This window comes from Podarcis gaigeae, assembly GCF_964106915.1.
Source record: "Podarcis gaigeae genome assembly, chromosome: 15".
Taxonomy (NCBI): domain Eukaryota; kingdom Metazoa; phylum Chordata; class Lepidosauria; order Squamata; family Lacertidae; genus Podarcis; species Podarcis gaigeae.
This window is the reverse complement of record NC_139692.1, coordinates 4151370-4174814: the sequence shown is the minus strand read 5'-3', so window position 1 is coordinate 4174814 and position 23445 is coordinate 4151370. Positions and strand designations below refer to the sequence as shown.

Below are 23445 nucleotides of genomic sequence, written 5' to 3'. Positions count from 1 at the left end.
GGGTTGATGGAAGCTGTACAGCAATGTCTGGAGGGCACCAGGTTGGTGAAGGCCGACACAAACAGCCATGCCCATGAAACCTTAGGGACTGACTTCTCCCATATGTTCCTCCTCTTCCCCCATGTGCACAGGGAAAGTCCTGCTCGAAATACTTTGTTCAGACTGAAAAAGTATAGGGCTTTATCAGTGGTGGCACCTACTCTAGAAATTGCTTTCTAGGCTGACTCATGAAGTTTGGTCCTTCACGGTCCTTAGGAAAATGGGGAAAGACTTTTTTTAAAAAATACTTCAAAGGTCACTGGATCTTATTTGATGAACTGGTTTGTTTCTTTGTTCCTCTGTTTATTAGAATTTATGCTGCAAATTGACCTGCTCTCTGAATCTTGTTGGCTATGGCTGTTCTTTTGAAATGTGTTTTTTTTCGTTGTTTGGATATTGTTGTTTTGGATTGTTCCAGAGTGAGTCATCATTTTGAGAGGCATATCAATTTAAGACTGAATGAATACTTTATTAGCTAAACCATTCATCCAAATGAGTGTTAGGCATGCTCAAAGCTCCAATATTGTATTAAAAACTGTTTTCAAAAAAGATTGCATTTGTTCATGAACAATACAGATCAGTGGAAGAAGCAGACACTCTGCCTCTTCCCCCCACCCTCAGCTCCATCCTCTCTCTCTGCATACATTGGAGCTCAGCCTCCAAGTCAGAGAAAGCAAAATGCTGCCATTAGTTGCTGGGTTCTAGATTTGCACCCCCCCCCCTCTTTTTAATCTAGGCTACAACAGCAGAAGACCCACTAGGCCATCCTAGTATGCAGCCATTCCTCTATCAGGCAATCTTAGGGAAAAGTTTGTCCAGGAGGGATGATTAGTTCTTTAAGATTTTACCCATTCTCTTGCACAATGTGAGATTTGGGATCAAACATAAAAAATGTTTTTTTTAATGAAATTTTGGGTTTATAAACCCTCAGAGTTTGTAACTCTACCACAGGATGAATTGCAATTTTTGCATCTCTTTTAGTACATAATGTGGATAGCTGTATATTTGCCAAGGGCCAACATTTGCCATTATCTACTCACCCTAAAGTGTGGGCATCTGAATGGATTTCATTGCAGTCTGTTTCTGAGCTAGCCAACGAGGTGCCCTCCAGATAGCATTGGACTATAACTCCCATCAACCCTGATCATCAGCCATGCTTCTTAGGGATTATGGAAGTTGTAGTCCAAGAACAGCTAGAGGGCACCACATCAGTTGTCCCTGATTTATTTGTTCACAAAGCTGCCCTGTTTTGGGCCAACTTAAATTTAACAATGGAGTTAATTGACAGTAGCCAGGAGTTTGTGTGTGTATACTTCAATATCCATCACACAAAGAGGTTTGGATACTCTGCATTAGCCACAAAGGGAAGTTAGTACAGACATGGCAGGAAGGGGAAAATGACCTTGCTATTTAGTAATCCCATTGAGAAAGTCACCAACTAAAAATAAAATAAAATACAAAATACAAAATCTGTTAATAAAGTTTAAAAAAACCCACTGGTATTTTCAAGAATAATTTAGGTGATATTAATATCTCATCAGTTTAATGATTTTCCCACACTTCCCATTCTTTTGTTGTTTATTATTTGCTTTTGGAAATGAATTGGATCTCTAAATATTTCCTTTGTCTGTTGGTAAAAAGAACCCACAATTTTTGAAGTTGGCAAAACTACGGTTTTATTGGAGATGTAACACTGGTGTGTATGTTTTGGGGGGGAGGCGATATGTTTTTTGCCTTATATTTCTATTGCTTGTTTTTCTTGTTGGTAAACCTTGGGAAAAATATACATCTTTCTTCTTTAAAGTTCTAATTCAAGGCATGAATGTGTGAGTTCTGGAGGGACTTTGGGACTGCGGTAAAAATTCGTTGTCATAGTAACAGAAAGGGAACTAGGCCTAGCTCACCTGGGACTTTAACTTACTGCAAAAGCTGGGTTTTTTTTTTTTTTAAGACAAGCACTCAGCAAGGGAAATAAATAAATAAATTGCTCATTGTGTTCCCAGCTGACTTTCAACTCCCGCCCCTCTCCGCAACTATTCAACCCTTATATGAATGCATTTTATTTTGTCCTGCAGCCTTCATGAATTTTCCGTGTCCCAGTTAAATCTGTGGGTTCCTCCCTCACCACTGCAATTTAGATGTACTACTAGGATACCAGGGCAAACACACACACACACACACACACACACACACACACGAGAACAGAAAATGTTTCCAGCTGAAACAAAGCTAGATAGATCACAGACAGACCTAGCAATGGTGGAGAAATTCAGTTTTGTTTGCAATATAATGAGAATTTACTTAATTTACACATCACAAACCAATACATAACTGAAACACAGTTATCCCTCGAAATTCACATTTCTCTAAATTTGGCAATGCAGATCTTTAACCAACCAGTTAACAAAAATGTGAATGTTAGTGAAAGTCACATACGAAAATGCATTGTGTTAGAAGAAATGGTTTTGAGAAACTTACATGTTAGTCAAAATGGCATGCCAAACAAGTATATATTAGAAAGTCACATGATGGATACTTTTCATGAGTTTTTAATTATTATTGCAGATTACTGCAGAACTAAATTTGAGACCAGAAATAGGAGAAACTGAAACTGACAGATTCATCTATCCATGAACAGAGCCATTCTCACTTTTGTGTTTGGATGGTGTAAACTCTGAAAATATGTTTAGGAACCTTTTGTTTTCCCATTCTCTAGCAGTTGCACACAAAAATATCTAATGTAGCATAGGATAATAGGTCACAAAGAGATCTGCTATTTATTCTGTAACCTCCTTGTACATCTTACCTGCCCAGTGTTTCATTTTGATTTGTACATCTTGTGCCCCCGAGTCCCCAAATATGGAAACATCCATGTGTTTCCTGAGCATGTTTAAAATTTTCTCTTCTTTTTGAGTATTTTGAGTGTGGACCTAATATATTTATGACTGCATCAGTTGGGCAACTTTGAAAAATGGATAGTTACATCCCAAAATCTGTAATTAATTTTCTCTGTTCCAACCCCCACCCCCGATTTTTGGGTGACATTTACATCTGCTTGAGCATATCCAGATGTGGCACCAGTTTCGTGATTTTTCCATAGCACATATATAGTGCAGGCCAAATTGTATAACTGTTGATGCTGTTGAGGGAGGACTTTGGGGGCAGGAGTCCAGGGTCCCACTCAGCAGAAACAAAACAGAGCTGGCTCACACCATTTTGAAGCAAGTGAAATAATGCACATTAGCAACTAAAAAAACCCACTCCTGAAAATATTAATTCCACAGGCTAAAATGATCCGCTGTGAATAACCCATTGCAGGTTGCTTGGTCCTGGGACGAACTGTCATTCTACTGGATAGGAGGCCTCACTGTTCTTGCTGTTTCAGTGGCCACGACTGCAGATGGGCAAATAAAGGTAAAGGTAAAGGTACCCCTGCCCGTACGGGCCAGTCTTGACAGACTCTGGGGTTGTGCGCCCATCTCACTCAAGAGGCCAGGGGCCAGCGCTGTCCGGAGACACTTCCGGGTCACGTGGCCAGCGTGACATCGCTGCTCTGGCGAGCCAGAGCCGCACACGGAAACGCCGTTTACCTTCCCGCTGGTAAGCGGTCCCTATTTATCTACTTGCACCCGGAGGTGCTTTCGAACTGCTAGGTTGGCAGGCGCTGGGACCGAGCAGCGGGAGCGCACCCCGCCGCAGGGATTCGAACCGCCGACCTTTTGATCGGCAAGTCCTAGGCGCTGAGGCTTTAACCCACAGCGCCACCTGCGTCCCAGATGGGCAAATAGGTTGATTCTAATTTCAGTTTCTGGTTTTTCCAATCTTAAATTTAGTTCCCTACATTTCCCTAAGAACTGGTGATTTGCTTTACTTTATTCTTTAAAAAAAAACCCCTCATGAATGTTTCTCGGCATTTAAATGTGCATTTCTCTTAATAGACACATTTTTTTTCTGGCAACACCCACATTTCCATGTTACTTTCACAAATATATGGTTTTGTGTTTTTGTTTTTTGTCTTTAATACTATGCGTCTTCAATATAAACACTTTAAATCCCCTTTTTTTGGGTTGGAGCACTACATCCACTAAAACATGAAGCAGTGTGAATTGTGAAGGTTAATTGTGTTTTAGTTCATGTATTGTTTTGGGGAAGGCAGAATTAGGTAGATTTGCATGCTGCCATGCTAGTGGCTGTAGCAGCAGGGCTCTCGGGTGTGTTGTTAAGAGGCCAGCTTAGCCCTGCTCTCGAAGCAATTTGCCTTTCCCCTCTCTCCACCTTTGCCCTGACTGGCATTACCTAACAGCACTGTTGAATTGTACAGTCTATTCTACCACTTCCACATTTTACCAACTCGTTTCACTCCACGTGTAGACCAGACCTTAACCAATCCCTTTTCAGATTTCAAATCAAGTTCTATCTCTCAAACTTTAATAAATTAAAGGTACCCATGCTATTCATTCAGGTTTGGTGGGTGGTTGGAGGAAGGCACAACTTGTCACGATAGATGCAATATTCAAGGGTAAAACTGAATTTTTCAAGTCAGTAAAACATTGCATTTTCAGTGCTGGGAGCACATAGACTGCAATAGAAGAATCTGTAACCATGGTGGTAAATAGAGAGGCAAGGAACAAGGTTGAGTGAACTGGGCTGCAATTATTTATTTTCACTTAAGAGATCTGTTTGGGATACTAAGTCCTTCAGCCTTTCAGCCTTCCTGCTCTGCTCTCTCCCAGTGCACCATAACTCTGGGAATATGTTATAGGCTGCCCCCCTACTGACATGTCCCACTGCCCTGTACAAAATTCAGTCAATATATGCACAAATCTCACCCAGAAATGTACACAATTCCCTCCTTGTGGAAGGATTGTGTGCATATTCTCCAAGTAGCCTGGTGAATGTGCACAATGGCCAGTTGTTATGCATATTAATCACTCAACTTACAGTCCATATACAGTATATAGATATAAAGATTACAGTGTGGTAAACAAACAAACTCATCACTTACCTGTTGGTAAAACACAGAAGTAAATTAAATGCCACCTATAGGATATTGAAGGGATGCCATGTTGTTTTTGTTCTGGATAACAGACTTGTGTTTGGATTTTTTTTGTGGGAGTCTTTTGTAAGCCTCTCAGGGCTATAAACTAGGATGCAAGTATTCAAAATAAATAAATAATCTATTTATTGCTATGTCCTGCAAATATTACTTTTTCTAATACTTTCCAGTGTGATGAAAAAATATGTGATGTGGAATGTTTCCCCATTCATATTTATAAATTGCATTTCTGTTCCCCTGGAGATCTGAGGATACTACACATTGTTCTTCACTCCCTCATCATTTTACCCCAGCACCCCTGGAAGATAAATTAGGCAGACAGGTAGAGACTTCCCCATGGTCAACCTGTGTGAGCATTACAGCAGATGAGGATTTTAAACAAGAAGGTCACATTGGCCTTTGTGTTGAACCACACTCACTGGCCTCATCAGAATGTCTGCAAACATCCCAGCTTAAAATTCATGTGCTGATTGGAACATCAGTGTGGAAGGTCTCTGTACATTCAAGTGTTGTGTGCTGATGTTCTGCTTAATGCCTGTATATCAGGCTGTCCCCCTCCCTCCTCCATGCTTGGGAGGGGGGCCCTCTGTGAACGGTTCTTACATGAATTTCATATTTTAAGCTCCCAGCAATTTTATAAAATAATCTAAACTGAGAGAGAATTGCCCAAGGCTATTCAGTAAGGTTGATGAGCTGAGTAGGGATTTGGCCCTGTGTCCCTCCACACCAAAACTCAAAATTCTGTCCACTTCACCATGTTTGACCTCATTATGGCTTCTTCACTTTTTAAAGTATATAACTAAAAATGTATTGTATGGATGAGATCACCACATAACATTGCCTGACACTTAAACAGACCTTTAGTCCTTTGTCTCAGTATTGTCTGCCACAGGGATGGGGAGAGCCTGTGACAACCCCCCAAATGTTGCTGGACTACAACACCTATGATCCCTGACCATCAGCATCTGGAAGGCCAAAGGTTCTCCAGCCTTGGTCTATCATGACCAGCAGTTGATCTCAGAAAGAGATCTTTTCCAGCACTGGTACTGAGATCCTCTTGTTGAGATGTTGAGGATTCAACCTGAGCCATGTGCATCCAAAGCATGGGGTCTACCATTGAGCTACAGCCCCTGGAAACATATTTATCATATACATACACTCAGGGCTTTTTTCAGCTAGAACTCACTGGAGCCGTGTTCTGGCACCTCTTTGTTGCGTTCTGGCAGCTTTGTAGTGCTACGTTGCCCAGTGTTTCATTTTTAATTTTGAATAATGGGCCCCCATTAAAAAAGCTCAACAACTTTGGGTGGGTTCAACAAGTTCTAGACCTCTTTTTCTGTGTATATAAAAAAGCCCTGCATACACTTATGAAAACACCAGGATTGGCTTCAGCTCCTCTGAAATTCATGCAAATCCCAGTTTCGCATCCACATAATGTGTGAATGTCACTTAGACCCAGATAAAGAAATATAAATTGCAGAGTTGCATTCATGAGTACACAAATACTTTCAGTGTTTTTTATGGGGGGGATTCTATGTCTATTATCTTTATTCTTTCTTTTTGTTTTATTGCTTCAAATTCCCAATGCAACTGTTCTTGCCTCTGTCCTCACGTTGGAAACTTCACCTATTGTATTTTGCCTCACTTGTCTGTGAGCTAAAAGTTTTTTTTTTGTTTTCTTTAAAGATCTCTGGTTTCTAATAGCACTAGGTATTTCTTTGCAGGGCAAATAAATTCCACAAGAAATGTCATTTTAATCTGTTTTAATTGACAGCATGCTTTTAAAACACTCTGTTGATCTCTCCCGGTGGATTCTGCCACAAGGCACAATCATATCCGCACAAAGCAAGTAAATAATAACAGACACAATTTTTTAAAGTGGAAGATGTCACACACGCTCTCTCTTTCCCCCTGCAGATTCTTCTTAAAATTCTTCCTCAAGTGCAATCAGAATTGTTTGAAAACAGCCGGGAACCCTCGAGATATGCGGCGGTTCCAGGTAAGTGTTCTGGGATTCTCTGTTAAGTAAGTTGTCTGTCTTTTCGCTTCCGTTCCTCGTCACTGACACCGTGGGTAATAAATGAGATGACAGTAAATGATAAACCCCATCATATATTGTTAAAGTTTTCCCTGCATTTGTCGTATTTAATCCTTGCTTCCCCCGCTTCCCCCTTCTGAATGCCCAGGAGGGGAGGTGATGTACCCTGCCAACCAGTGATGTATATTTGATTTGACACCCCAAAGCAAGGCACTTGCATGTACAACTGCCCATAGCAGGGACTGTGTTCATGATCGGTAGCTGTCTCTGAATTTTTCAAAGTAGCTCTGTCTGTGAGCCATGCACAAGTCCAACCCACACGCACGCAAACACACACACACTTTAACATGCTCAGAATTGTCCATTCAACTGCTTTCAAAACGGCGGCTGATCTAGGCATGGTCACTTTAAAGATCTTGCATGGTAAAGGCAACAAGGCCCATGGGACAATGACCCAGCTGCTTTGCAGGAAAATCTGCCACTGGTTTCATCATAGCTGTCGCTGATGTATTGAGAATACCAGCTAATAAAAACACAGAAGGAGGTGAAGTGTGTCAAGTTGGAAACATGGGGGGGGGGGAGGAGGAGGAGGGGGCTGAGGAGACACAGGCACTAAATCTCATCTCTCTTTCTCTCTCCTTTCCACGCTGTAATTGTTTAAGGCTGTGTGCAGACGTAACACATTCACAGCAGTTCTCCACATACCACTATAATGCCTCGAGCCTAACCACTCTCCATTTGATTCTGCTACTGTAGCTTGATAACTGAACAAACATAATGAAAGAGTAAACACACAGCCTTGCTGCAGGTGGTTTTAAGGGTGCTGGGGGTAGGAAAGAGGGTTGCTTCTTAAAGAAAAACAACCCAGCAGGTTAGCTTTCAACCTGGAGAGAGAGGATTTATTCTGTAATCAAATCTGGTACCAAACCATCATGGTATGGTTTAGACAAGTCTGTGGCCACCACATTCTGTACAGATTGTGGCGTTCCCAGGCTATCTTCAAGGGCAGCCCCATATTACAGTAATCTAACCTGCGTGTGACTGAAGAATCAACGTACCTTTCCTTATTTCCCTTTGACACTTAAATTTGGCACATTATCTATAGTGCAATAAAGAGGGTCTATCATATAGTATTCCCATATTTTCTTGGGGGGGGGGGTCCACAACAATTGCATAAGCATTTCTCTGTTGTTGCTTTGATTCCTGATGTCTTCCCTTCCAGAATTCCACTTCTGGTTCTCTTGCAGTGTCTGCAGCAGCAAATGGCCTTTGTAATCACTTTGAGAAAGGGAAGCCTCTGCATCAACCAGGGTGGAGGAGGGCATAAAGCTATTTAAGCCTGTTCTATCCCTCCTTTGGTCTCTTCAGTTTCGAAACTCAGAGTGGATATGGCCAATGTTCACTTACAGTCATACCTTGGATCCTGAATGCCTTGCTAGTCGAACATTTTGGCTCCCGGACGCCACAAATCCGGAAGTGAGTTTTCTGGTTTGCAAATGTTCTTTGGAACCCAAACATCCAACGTAGCTTACATGGCTTCTGATTGGCTGCAGGAGCTTCCTGCAGCCAATCAGAAGCCGCTCCTTGGTTTCCAAACATTTTGGAAGTTGAATGGACTTCCTGAACAGATTCTGTTCAACTTCCAAGGTACGACTGTATTTGTTTCCTGCCGAGACAGAAATCAAACCAGCAAATATATATTCACTGTTGTTTTTGCTTTTTGCCCACAAATGATATGTACATAACTGATTTACATCTTCCTTCTATTTGCATTGTGTTTCCTTTGCATTGAAATGAATGGGGTGGAATAACAACTTAACTTTTATAAGTTACTTAATTTCACCACAGCAGATAACAAGATGGATAATGTAGTTTTGGACAGACAGGAAATTTGCACTCCGTAAGATCCACGATATGGCTGCCTTATCTATAAGACCATCTTGAGCAGCAGCATCTTCTTCTGCATGCGCATGCGTTGTGTGGCTCGAGGACCTCTGGCACTCCCTTCCCCCAGATGCAATACTTCCCCCAGCGTCAAACTACTTCTAAACTTCCTCAGACACAAGCCTTTATGGCAGACGCTACTATGGATTCTATGCAATTTCCAACCAGGGCTGTGTCCTCTCAAGCAGCAGAATGGAAACAGCGCTGCATGTGACAAATACAGAGATGAATGGAAAATGTTGTCCCTGACCCTCAGATACCTTTAAGAGTATAATTTCACGACTGGCCTTCAGAGCTGTGGTGCTTGTTGTCAGGGGCCTTTTGGGGGCCAACCTGCAGCATACACCTAGAGTTATGGGGCCTTACAGGAGGGTTTCCCTACTCACCTGAAAAGATGAGGCTTCAATGAAGGGGTGGATGAAATACTCCCCCTCAGCCCTGGCAGCATTGGCTTAACCACCACTGGTTGTGAGCAGTTAGAATCTCTTACTATGGTTCCCTACTGCAGATTTTTTGTGTGAAAATGAATACAGTGGTACCTCGGGTTACATACGCTTCAGGTTACATATGCTTCAGGTTACACACTCCGCTAACCCAGAAATAGTGCTTCAGGTTAGGAACTTTGCTTCAGGATAAGAACAGAAATTGGGCTCTGGTGGCGTGGCAGCAGCAGGAGGCCCCATTAGCTAAAGTGGTGCTTCAGGTTAAGAATCGTTTCAGGTTAAGTACGGACCTCCGGAATGAATTAAGTACTTAGCCCGAGGTACCACTGTAAATATGACCCAGATCACCCTGCCTTGTGTCTTGCCTTCTTATTTACCACTATAGTTGCAGACACTTCGGTTGCAGCCCACGTGTGCCAATCACTGAAAATACAATGTTCTACTGACTTGAAAAAAAAACACTTTTAACCTTGAATGTTGCATCTGTTGTAACATTTTGTCACCCCCAGTCCCCAGTAAAGTTGCATGAATAGTATGGGTACCTTTGATTTATTAAAGTTTGAGACTCAGAACTTGGATTGAAATCTGAAGAGGAATTAGTTAAGGCTTTGTGTACACATGGAGTGAAATGAGGTGGTAAAGTCTGGAGGTGGTAGAATAGATTGTACAATTCCTCAGCACAGCTGCATTGGACTTAATAGTCTTCTGAGGCCAACACTTTCAGTTTAAATGTGTGTTACTTTACTTCAAAATGTGTTAAATCATTTCTGCTACGCTGAGGATCTGCTTGCTCCTTCTTCTGGGTGGGGCCCTTGACTATAGCTTCAAAACCCGTCCTCACAACATAACTGGTACCATTTCAGATTGCAAGGGGAAATCGATCTTTAAGTGCTCTTTGTTTAATTCTCTCCTTGTGATGGTTAATATGGTATTTTTTCTTTCTGTATTTTTTCTGTACTCTTTCAGTGTTTTTTTCTGAGCTCCTTCCACTGCTACTCATTATGCACTGTAGATGCCCAGAGATTCCTGGATCCCACATTAAAACTCTATATGGTCTATTAAAGAATGCGAAAAAATACTAAAACTTATTCTCTTCTGAAGGGTTTGACACAGATGCTGACTGATAAGAGTTCCATTCAAGTGTTTTTTAGTGTGAAGATCATCTCAAAATATCAGTAATGTTTTTGCAGCCCCCAAAATGCATGTTCTTTTATCTTTCATCCAACTTCTTCCATATGCCCTATATCAGCAAATGATAATTAAAGTGCCAGAGGTTACAACGGACACTTGTCAATCCTAAAAATGTAAGACCATCTCAGATTTGTTAAAACAAGCTACAGGCAGAATGAAGGAATAAAGGGGGGTGTTTCTTCTAACTCTTGATTTAATTAAGTGTTAGAAACAGAAAAGTAGGTGAGGGGAACAAAAAGATCTGAGTGAATTTTATCTCTATGCTAGATCATGTACAGGTTATAGAAGGGTCATATATATGTGGTAGGGTGCTCATGTAACCTTGTATAGTATTAGAAACGCTGTCAGAAGGGAGCCCTCTATTTGAAGGTAACTGATGTCGATATGGCACAAGGCTTTTTAGGTGCCAGTGCATGTCCAGGGAGAAAATCAATTCACATTTAAAGGTAAACCTACCTCATTTGCACTTTCCCAAACAGTACATGAACTGGAGCACGGCCGTCCTTCTAAACTCACCCATATTGGAATTTTGCAATGCAGTTCTCCAGCCAGAGTCCTTCTGTGTTGTAGCTTTACCATTAGACGTGATCAATGATGTGATATTATTTTGTGGAAACCCCCTCCCCTTTTTCTAACAAGGCATTGTTTCGCCAAATTAGTTGGAAATATCACGAATGCATTGCGATTGAATGATAAAAAGACTAGTCGACTATTTCTGGGATGCGTCTTTGAGAATAGGATGTATAATTTCCTGGTTGTATCCGACAAAGTTCTACACAGTTTAGACCCACTGAAATCTATGGATATGACCTATACTTGAATGACTCGTGTCCCCTTAATGAATCTTAAAAATTCACACTCACTGTAATTACACGAGCATTTGTAGATTGAGGCACACTGGGATGAATAGTTCCCCGAATTCATTGATTTATTACAATATTATGCATGAGTAGTTCCTCCATATGGATCTAGCTTATCTGAATGGACACTTCCTTGCATATGGTTGGAACAGAATGGGACAGTCTGCCCACTTCAGAGGTCTGTATGTACAGCAACACACATATATGGCCCAGGAGCAAATATTGTAGATATCCCAAATCATTTATTTTTTTTCCTCCTTCATGGTTCTAATTTGGGAGGGGCAAAATACATTTCCTGCAAGTTGTTAAATTAATCTAGTTCTTATCCTCTAAACTGCTTAGGCATATTTGAAAGCTCTGTGGAGACAGAGATTTTTGAGACTGAATACATTTTCTCAATGTATTCAGCTCCTCTCTGGTCATGTTTCACAGCAGTGAAAATTACATTCTGTTATACAGTTGTACCTCAGAAGTCGAACGGAATCCATTCTGGAAGTCTGTTAGACTTCCAAAACATTCAGAAACCAAGGAGCAGCTTCCGATTGGCTGCAGGGAGCCATGTTGGACGTTTGGGTTCCAAAGAACGTTTGCAAACTGGAACACTCACTTCTGGGTTTGCGGCGTTTGGGAACCAAAACATTCAACTCACAAGGCATTTGTCAACCAAGGTACGACTGTATTCTCTTACTACAGACTTAATAATCTGGAATGAATACCACAAACCCTTTAGAGTGTTCTCACTGTCACTTGATTCAACATTATATGTACATATATTAAAAAGTTTCCTCCACCCATTTCTTCACACAAATTGGCTGAAGAGACAGAATCTTCCCATTCTTTCCTGCATGGTCACTTCCAAAACATGTAGTGCTTTCACACTGTAGTTTATGTATATATTATTCTAGCAAGGAGCTCACTATGGCACACCGGATGTCTTCCTCTGCGGTAAGTTAGTCTGAGAAACTGTGGTTGACACAGCTTTGCCATAGGCAGCAGCATGAGGTTAGCCAGGAGCTCCGAATCAGGAACTGTGGGATACTTCTATAGGGAAAGCCAGATGACAAGGCTGAGGAAGCAAGCTAAAGGTCTAGCTCAAAGGGCAACCAGAAGGCAGAAACAAGGAATGAGCCAGAACTGTGTTAGAGTTGTTGCAAGTGGAATCCCTGATCTGGACCTTGTGTAGAGTAGAAATGAATTTGCTCTTCACCACAAGGATGAGTTTCAAAGATTTACTGGAAAACAGTTACAAATGAATGTTACATAATACAAAGTAACACATTGCTCTTAAGCAATGTCATTCCATATTCTTTTTGGTCCTTAATGAGGTTCAATAAACTTTCCTCTCTCTGTTCCCAGAGAGAGATCCGGAGTAACATACTTGTATCATCATCACAGAGCTTTTGCTTCTGCTACTGCTGCAACTGACTTTTCAGGATTCATCTCCTCCTGTTAAAGATCTCTAGGATTCCAGTGATGAGTCATCAATTATTTCATAGCATTTTAAATGCAATGCATTCAAACCATATCATTTTATGCATATAAAACTTTTCTATGTTTAACAAACTGGATGTCCTTTTCTGGTTCAATCTTACACTCTTCGCCGGCAGGATTGGCACCATCAGGCTTTTGCTGAGGTCCACACCCCAGAAAGGGGACTCACTGCTAACCTTCTAAGCCTCCTGGTCCTGCCACTTTTCTTTGTCAAGAGAGAGCAGTGACAGAAGCAAGGAGAAATATCAGTTTCAATGATTAGGCAGCATTAACAATGAGTTAATACCTGTTAACTAAATTGGTGCACACTCACAAAGACAAATTCATTAGTCATTTTATCTCTTCCTTTCACACTGGAACCCCAATGGATAACTTCGGGAAGCTTGTCTGAATGGAAAGAGAGAGCAGAATGGAAGGCTGCTGTGACTTGTTTTTCTTCTTCCCATGATGAAAATAACAATAATAAATATTAAAAATTTAATAGCATAGCAACTTTTGCCAAACTAGAAAAATATGTTAGTGTAACTGAGCAGTTATAAGGGAAAGTACATCATGAATTTCGTATTATTTCCAGATGTCCAGTGCTATAAAGGATCCCCACCCCTCTCTTGGAACCATAACAGGATTCCACCCCCACCATTTCACTGAGGGATGAGATAGGTTGCACAAATTCTGGACACTCACTGGGAACACAAACCTCAGAACAATTCTAGCAGAAGAATATCCTTGGAGTACATTCATGATACCATTATATTTCAATTAGTGCTGGTTCTCACAGTGGTCCCCACTAATAGCAAATTCAGGTGCCTGTGTGGCAATCAGTCTGGGAGCAAATAAATGAGTGATTCCTACATGCTTTGCAGAAAGAAGAAATTTTAAGGACCAAAACAGACACCTGTGAGGTCCCATTATTTAGAAAATAATGTTGGCGATTAACTCGAGAGAGAGACAAGCAACTATACCCTCTTAGACCCTGATCACCCAATTACAACCTCATTCTGCTGCATGCATAGACTTATTTTAATCTTAAAACCAGCAAGTAATGAACAGGTAAGTGTGAACAGATAGCTCGTAATGGGATACACACTCTTGGATACAACTGTAAAGTGCAAGTGAGAGAGAAGAGAATATTTGAGCAAAGATTTGAGCAGATCACCTCAGCCACTATATTAAGTGTATATTTACAACACAAGAATGAAATTCATGCCACCAGTGTTTAATCTTGGCTGGCAAAAGCAAAGTGTCTTTCAGGAAGACCTTAGCCTGACATCTTGCTTAGCTATACAAGCGATACTTGCGCATGGTGTTCAACAGTTATACTAACAGACCTAGATCTCCAGGGATGTCAGTCCAATGCCTTTCACCAGCCTTAAATACCCTTAAAGAAAACAAAAGCATGTCATGTTTTATGATAATGGGTGAACAAGTGGTATTGATGGATATGCCATCAGGAGGGCATTGGCAAAAGAAGGGAGGGGGAAAGCACCTAAATGGTTAACAAGATAATGGTAAGAAATATTGACCTTGATTTGTTTAGCTAAGATGTAAAGATTTCTGAAGGTCAAAGGTTTTCTTGTGTAGTGTTTTGGAGTCTAACTGTGCCTGACCCTCTAACATTAAGTTGCTGCGGCCTGCAGTTTTGAAGAGTGAAGCGAACGAGGAGGGAAAGGAGAAGGGGGAGAGAACAGGAAATGGAGTGAGGTGTTTCAGGAAGTTGTCAGGAGTTGACTGATTGATTCCAGATGGAAAGGGTCACCCTCCATGACCCAGGAAATGCTCACTGGGGGAAAGCTGTTGGCTGGTGAAAGGGGGAGGGCCTGGGAGCTGGAGACTATAGAGGAATGTCCGCTTCCTTTTTTAAAAAACAAAACAAAACACAAAAATCATGGACTTTTAACTCTTCAGTATAAAACATGCTTGGCAGTGGTCTATTTTCGGCATGAGATTTGAGTGGAGCTATGTCTCGATTAAAGAACAATTTCTTATCCATAATGCTAAGCAGCTTTTCGTTGGTAAAATATGTTGTTGTGGTGGTTCCAATAATGCCAAGGTAGAATACGACAAAACAGCTCAATACAAAACAGTAATTCAAAACGAATTCAATATACAATAAAAGCAACATACCATTATTAAAGTAGCCGGGAATCATTCAACTGGTATCAGGAGTCACTGAGAGCTACAGTAGGTATATTTTAAAGTAGATGAATGATTCATGGTGAAGGAAAAGCTTGGGTGGAACATGATGAAGATTCATCTAGTACTCTCTCTAGCCCTGTGCCAGAAAATGTCTCCTGCGTTTCCCCCCTGACCATTCTCCATTAACTAATGGAAAAAAGAAATTTCACCTGAAAATTATCAAAGGGGAGATAAAAAGTTGGTGAAATTCTCATGGGATGCAAGTGGCCAAGGGGTCATTGTGAGTGTCTCATCTTTCAGTCTGTAAAGCACCCCACCAGTGATCTGCACTCTGCAGCCTTCTTGGGAGTCTGCACTTCAACCAAACCCAGGGAAGGCATCATGATGTAACTTGTTCCATGGGGTGGAATGGAAAGTGAGGGCAACCAAAAAGGCTGTAGAGTGCTGGAGAAATTTTTGGTGGAAAGAAAAACACATACACTACCCTTGGCCACCTGTCAGAGAACAGGTTTATGCCACACTGAAGACCAACCAAAATTCCAATGAAGTTCTAAAGTGCCCATGAGGTACATAAATGGAAGCCTCTTTCACAGAGGAAGAAAACCTTTGAGAAACCAGAAGACAGATCTTGGCACAGCACTAGTTTGCCCCTAAAAGTAAAGGTACCCCTGCCCATACGGGCCAGTCGTGTCCGACTCTAGGGTTGTGCGCCCATCTCACTTAAGAGGCCAGGGGCCAGCGCCGTCCGGAGACACTTCCGGGTCACGTGGCCAGCGTGACGAAGCTGCTCTGGCGAGCCAGCACCAGCGCAGCACACGGAAACGCCGTTTACCTTCCCGCTATAAAGCGGTACCTATTTATCTACTTGCACTTAAGGGTGCTTTCGAACTGCTAAGTGGGCAGGAGCTGGGACCGAACGACGGGAGCTCACCCTGCCGCGGGGATTCGAACCACTGACCATGCGATCAGCAAGTCCTAGGCACTGAGGTTTTACCCACAGCGCCACCTGCGTCCCTCCCAGTTTGCCCCTAGTATCCAACAATTAAAGGTACACTCAGAGTTGACCCATCCATGAAACAAGGTGAGGGACCACCTCAAGTGGCAGGATCCACAGGGCCAGCAGATCTGGCCTCCAAGGAATATATCCCCCTCTGCTGCTGCTGTGGTGGCAGCAAGAGCTAAGGTTGTTGGAGGCTGCATCTGCCTACTCCTTGCCAGCGTTCTTGGTGAATAGGAGGTGCTGCTGGTTTCCTCCCACCCTTCTTCCTGATGTAGATCTTTATTCCCCTTTTGTTCTTCACTCACCCCTTCTCCCCTGGTCTGGGGGGGCATGTTGCCATTTTGTGGTTCACCTCAGATGCCAAAATGCCTTGGGTCAGCCCTAGGTACAGTTCCTCTAATCAGAGGCATACTGGCTCTGAGTGTGGATGTTCCATACTTAGTGATCACTTGGGATATGCAACAAAATATTGCAATGTGGAATGTGGTTTTTCAAGATTCCAATCAGCCATGCCATGTTACAGGATACTCCATTTCCTTCTAGTTGCCCAAACTACAAGAACCAAAGGCTGGAATCTGTTTTGTTAGTTTTGTTGCAATACACAGCATATTTGTGTACTGTTCTGGTGGACACACATACTATGAGCTGTGAATGTCATATGGTAATGATGGCTGTAACGGTAACAAACATGTTAGAACCAACATATGCAGGGACTGCTGTGCCCATACTGATTTGGCAGTTTGAAAGGTACGTTTGTTAAACATTTCCCTTGCTGTCCTAGAGTACTACTGCCAAGGTTTGAGAGTGCAGATATGGAATATACACAGTTAGGTGTACCTGAGCTGTTCACATATATGTATTATTTGGGCCTAGTGCATAGGGTTGTATCCAGTGTAATGCTAAGGAACCCATCATGGTAGCACACTTCTCCCCCCCCATGCTACCCCAAATCTCTTCTGGATCTCCTCCCCACCCCCTGGAGCAAATTTGGGAAGGGTGCTGGGTTTCATGGGAAGGAGGAGAAGCGGGTAAATTTCTGCTGCACAAGCATAACTTGTGCTAGTAGAAGAGTGCTTTGGACACCGTCCATAGTACCGTATTTTTCGCCCCATAGGACGTACTTTTCCAAAAATGAAGGGAAAATGTGTGTGCGTCCTATGGGGCGAATGCAGGCTTCGCACAGATCTCCGTAAGCCATGGGAGCCCGCCCCGGGCTCCCACGGCTTGCAGTCGGTTGCCTGCATGCCGAAGGCTGGGCGCGCTGAGCTTGGCCTTCCCCCGCCCCAGCCCCGTGCCTGGAGGGGGGGAAAAATAATTTTCCCCCCTTTATTTCCCCCCAAAAAAACTAGGTATGCCTTATGGGATGGTGCATCCTATAAGGCAAAAATACGGTATGTAAGAGACTGCAAAAATGTGAATTAATTTACTAATTATTTATTTCAACGTTATCTAGATTATTCTGTGTTGGTGTGGGGTAAGAGAAACTCCCCAGCCCCCTAAATCCAAGACAATTGGGATAATGTTGAAATAAATTATAATATGTAATAAATGAATAGATCTATTAATCTCAAGGAGATGGTCCTTAGCATTATTTACCATTTTATTATGTATACTTGTTTTTAAATTTGGTGGATTTTAGCTGTATTTTTGGTGAGTATTTTATACTAATTTATGGAAACCGCTGAGAGATTTTTCTTTTTTTGTGGTGGCGGCAGGAAGCACACCCACAGGAGATCAAAAAATTGGACCATTCCTAGTTTGGCACTGAGATACTGGGTGAGAACCAGGCTGGGGAGGGAAGAGCTCAAAGGATCCAAGCCTGCAATAAGGTAGTGGGGCAGTCAGGTTTCCTCCTCCACATGCAGTTTTTGTTGTAAAAAATAATACATTTCCTCACCTTGAGAACCATGAGAAAACAAACATGGCTGCCACATCACATCTTCTCTGGCCCCAAATCTCCCACTACATGATTGTTTTTGATACCTTCTGCCACTGCTACCTCCAGTCATATTAAATTAAGCGCGCACACACACATATATGTAAAAATATGCTAGAATGATCTGTGGTCGACTGTATGCTTCCTGTGTATATATACGTTTATACCTCTATCCCAGTGGGTGTGTATAATATATAGTCTCTGCTTGTGCATGGTTGGAATTGTGTGTGTGTGTGTGTGTGTGTGTGTGTGTGTTATGTATGTGCAATAATATACATTTTGATTTACATTTGGTTACAATTTAAAATCTTCTCGTAAATATTTCAGACACTGGAATAATTCAGCCTTATTCCCTTGCCACTGAAGTGTGGTCTGGGCTGGCCAGTAAGAGATTAAAATTTATTTCCATTGTTTAAGAGAAAATAATGAAGTGCATCTGACTGGGCTCTCTTATGTCACAGGGGAAATGTTCACTTTGGAGCAGAGTCCCAACTCCACCCAAATGCGCAATGATGAAATCTATTGGCACATGAAAGCAACACATTTTGTGGCGGGAATGCGAGTACAGCATTAATGTGCAGTATGACAGGCACCTTTTGGAATGAATTAAGTTCATCTTGAGAAGACAAAGCATTCTTTCAGTCAGCATAAGATTCTCCCAGAGAGCAGGTTTCCCTTCTGTGGGCCAAGAACAGTTTTGTCAGCTGTTAAAGCCAGAAATTCTCTTTCTGAAAGTGGGACACACAGGTTTGAGAATATTCCCACACAGGGTTAGCTTTTTATTCTTTAATGAATGCATATTGGTCTATGGAATATGGGTGCTTCAAAATTCTCCTCTGAATTTCTCCGTGGATTTTTGAGGTCTGGAGTATCTTGTCTTCCTTCTTTTTTCTTTTCTTTCTTTTTTCATACTTTTATTATTATTATTATTATTAAATATTTTTCTTGATTTGCAAAAGTGTTTGCAATGTCTCTCGTATATTTTTCCCCCATGTAACATTTTTACAAATCAGTTTCATTTGTTGAGACATTGGGAAGAAAAGGGGGAAAAGAGGTGGAGGGGGAGATGGGGGGTCAGGTGGGGATGTTCCTATTTCACTTACTATAGGTAGGGTTTGGTGTCAACATTGCTTGTGCAGGTTCTTTGCTGTTCATTTGTGTTCCTTTGGTGATGAGAGAGCTTGGGGTTGGCCTAGGGTGTGCTTATTCATTTGTGGTTGGATGTGGTGGTCTTTGTTTTCATTTGTGGGGTGGGGGTGGGGTGGAGGGTGATTTGGATCAGGTTAGCCATACTGATTTGTATGCTGTTGGTGGATTTTTGTCATTGTCTTGTTGGGCTGTGTATGTGATAAAGGGGAGTCATACCAGGGTAAAGGCATCTTCTTCTATTTGTCCCTGTGTCACTTTCAGTTTATTGGTTAATTTTTCTAGTAGGGCTGTTTCCCATACTATTTGGTACCATTGGTCCATGCTTACTCCTGACAGGTCTCTCTAGTGAGTGTCTGGCTATGACGCTTCTGGCTGCTGTCTTGTCTTCCTTCTAAAGTTAACTGATGCACTGGCCTAACTCCATTATCCTGTTTGGCTTTTTAAAATTCAAATTTTGTACTAAGAAGAACCCTACTGGATCAAGCCAAAGGTCCATCTAGTCCAGCAATCCATTTACTGCCCATGAGATGCCCATGAGAACCTAAGCATGAAGCCTTCTCCCTACTTTCAATTCCCAGAGGCTGATGTTCAGAAGCATACTCTCCCGCAATCAAGGAAGAATGTAGCCATCATCGTTAGTAGCCAGCGACAGCCTTCTCCTCCTCCATGAATTTGTCTAATCCTCTTTTAAAGCCATCCAGATTGGTGGCCATCACCACAACTTCTGGGAGCAAATCCTATAGTTTAACCATTCACTGTGTGAAGAAGTACTTGATCTGTCCTGAATCTTCCAACATTCAGCTTCACTGGATGTCCCTGAATTCTAGTATAATTCGTTTTGACTTTTTAATCTTAATCCTTCAGGAGAACTCTTGGGGCATTAAGGCCAATGCCAGTCTGGGAATAAGGGCAGAAAATAAATTTAATTAATAAAATAAATAAAAATAGTGGGTGATAAGAGAAAAAGCTCTAGGCTGTACTGACAAATAAAAAATGAACAAACCACCAGGTCCAGATGGCATTAAAGAAGTTCTTAACTCAAATGTGAAATTGGTGATTTTCTTACAAAAAAAGTAAGATAAATATCTATACCTTAAGATTAATACCCATACCTGACCAATAACACATATATTATTATTATTATTAGGAATTGCGGTGAGCCATTACAGGCCAGTCAGTTTAATATCTTTCTGGTAAAACTGGTGAAAAGCTTTATCAAAGATAGAATTACCAAGCATATAGAAGAATAAGTCTTGCCAGCATAGCTTCCTCAACTCCCATCTAACTAACCGTTAGTATTTTGAGTGGGTAAGTAAGCAGATGGATAGACATTGTGTACTTGGACTTCTGAAAATGTCCCTGAGTAAGATGAACAGTCATGGGGCATGAGAACTGGTTCTCACAGGATCAGTAACAGGAAGAAGAGAGCAGAAATAAATGGAGAGTTTTGACAGTGGAGGGATGTAGTGGAATCTGTCCAAGACTGTCATTGGGATCTCTGTGTTTTAATTTGTTCATAAATAATTGGGCTGAACGGTGAGCTGGGACTGAGAGGAGCCCCCAGAGAACCTCTCAAAACTGAGTGAATTGAATTAAAATGAGAAATATGATTCCTATCTAAACAAGTGAGGCAAAAAAATTCTAATTTCACACTCACACTGATGGTGCCTGAACTAGTGGTGACTGAGCACAAAAGAGAAGTCATGATAGTTCAGTGAAAATGTTGACCCAGTGTGTGGCATCTGTGAAAATGGTGAAGTCCATGTTCCAAAAGGAATTGAAAACAAGACTGCCAATATCAAGATAGCATTGTAGCAATCTATGGTGTGACCACATTTGGGATACTGTGTGCAGTGCTAGCCACTGCCCCCCAAAAAGATATTGTAGAGGTGGAAACGGTCCAGGAAAGGGCAACCAACATGATCCTGGGGTAGACATAACTCCCCATTTGATGCCACAAGATGTAGTGATGCCCACCACCTTAAAAGAGGTTTGGACAAATACCGTATTGTTCTCTCTATAGGACGCACTTTCCCCCCTCCAAAAATTAAGGGGAAATGTGTGTGCGTCCTATGGAGCGAATGCAGGCTCCTTGGCTTCAGTGATAGCAATGAGAAGCCTCCGAAGCTCAGAGGGAGCGCTCCCTCCACGCTCCGGAGGCTTCGCGTTGCTATCGCTGAAGCCTGGAGAGCGAGAGGGATAGCCGCCTGAGGCTTTTGGACCACACGCTGCGCTCCAAAGGCTTCGGGTTCCTTTGGCTGAAGCCGGGAGAGCAAGACTCTCCTGGCTTCAGCCAAAGGAACCCGAAGCCTTCGGAGCGCAGCGCGAGGTCCCGCTGCACTCCAAAGGCTTCAGCCACGCACCTGCCTGGAAGCCGGAGGAGGAACAGAAGGGTCTCCTTCTGTTCCTTCTCCAGTTTTGCTTGAAGGGGCGCTGCGCAGAGAGGGAGAAGTGCGCAGCGCCCCTTCAGCGACGCTCCTGCCCTGGCTTCTGCCTTAGCCGTGCGCAGCCTCTTTGGGCAGGGGAAGCCTTCATCCCGCTGCCCTGAAGAGGCTTGGCGTGGTTATCCCAGAAGCCAGAACAGCCACACGGTATCCCAGAAGCCAGATCCCTCTTGCTGTTCCGGCTTCCGGGATTCAAAATATTTTTTTTCTTGTTTTTCTCCCCCCCCCCCCAAACTAGGTGCGTCTTATCATCTGGTGCGTCCTATAGAGCGAAAAATACGGTACATGGAAAACAAGGCTATCAATGCCTTGTAGCCCCAATGACTGTGCTCCTCTTTCAGCAACAGAAGTAGTGTGCTGAGGAGCACAAGTGGGAAAGCACTCTTGTGCTAATGTCTTGCTTCCGGTATTCCCATAAGCATCTAGTGAGAACGGGATGCTGGACTAAATGAGCCTTTGGTCTGATCCACCAGGAGATTCTTCTTACATGTGTATAGGATTGCAGCCTTTGATACTACTTTAACCATATGGCAGTTACGGCTCCCATGCAGCTAAAGGCAACATTAAAGAGCCCCCTTTTCACAACCATAAGGGGTAAAACCTTTTTTAAAAAGTAAAGAAAATTTGATTTTGAGGTGGGAGGAAATAAAAGATGTCTGCTTTTCAGGTAAAATAATTCTGTCTGATTATAAGCAACAGTAGCCCAGTCAATTGCAAAGGAGCTCTCTCCGCTGCCCCATCCTTAACCCCACCTTGTTGTCTTCTGTAAGCTTAAAGACTTAGGTTTCACTCCTGAAAATCTGCTCCCTTCCTCAAAACACTGGGATAGGAGAATGCTGGTAAAACCATTTCCTGTCATTACAGTGTGGACCTGTAATTTGCAAAGGAGCTCCCCATTCCCCCTGCTGATCCTGGATTTTTTACATTAGATAGAGGTGTACGTTTCAGTTTTGCAAAGCTGTTCCCTTTCCTCTACTCCTCTTCCCCACTTTAGCCTCTTCCTTCTATGGGAAGCTTAGAGATATAGTTTCACTTTTAGCAGATGGTTTTCTGCAGGGTTTTAAAAAAATAAAATAAATCTGGTTCACCAAGGCACCATGAAGGGCTTCACCATCCCTGCCTTGCTTTGGACAAACCCAACATCTCTAAAAGGCACATCACCTCAACTCAGGATTCAGGATTAGCTTTAGAAAGCCATTCCACTTCCGAGTGGGATGGTGTTGCAGTTGGATCACGTGGCCTTCACACACATTGGGGGCCGGCGAAGCCCCGCGACATGGCCCCCAGCCAGCCAATCCAGCCAGCCGGGAGTGTGGCTTACCCCCCTTTTAAACCGCAGGGATCTCCCTCTTGTTCCAGCTTCCGCAGATCTCCCGCCCTCTTTTCATGCATTGACTATACTGGCCTTGCTATGGACCTTGATTGGTCACTGTTGAGGGGCCGGGTAGGAATTTTTCCACTTGGCAAATTGGCACTGGCCATTTGGTTTTCGCCTACCTCGTAGCAATTGTCACAACTTTGTAAGGTTTGGCAGTTAGGCATTGGTAAAACCTTGTTCAGGGGAGGGGAGGTGTGGCTATCACCTGTCCCTCCATACTAAAGGGTATTCTGTTAAAAGAATCCAAGGAGCGTGGTCTCTGTCCGAAGTCCAGACGGTGGCTAGGGCCATGGCATGACCCCTATCGGTGACCCTGGGGGAGATTCTAGTTGATGTGCAT

The 23445-nt window shown here is 42.6% G+C and overlaps 1 protein-coding gene across 2 annotated transcripts in view; it reads left to right on the top strand.

Annotated features, from left to right (window-relative positions):
• Positions 1-23445, top strand: part of EBF2 (EBF transcription factor 2) — a 260670-nt gene that overhangs the window by 172419 nt on the left and 64806 nt on the right. For both annotated transcript variants that reach the window (XM_083713608.1, XM_083713609.1), the window contains exon 7: positions 7013-7094. In XM_083713608.1, coding sequence (XP_083569734.1) covers positions 7013-7094 — 82 coding nt within the window. The remainder of the gene's footprint in view (positions 1-7012; positions 7095-23445) is intronic.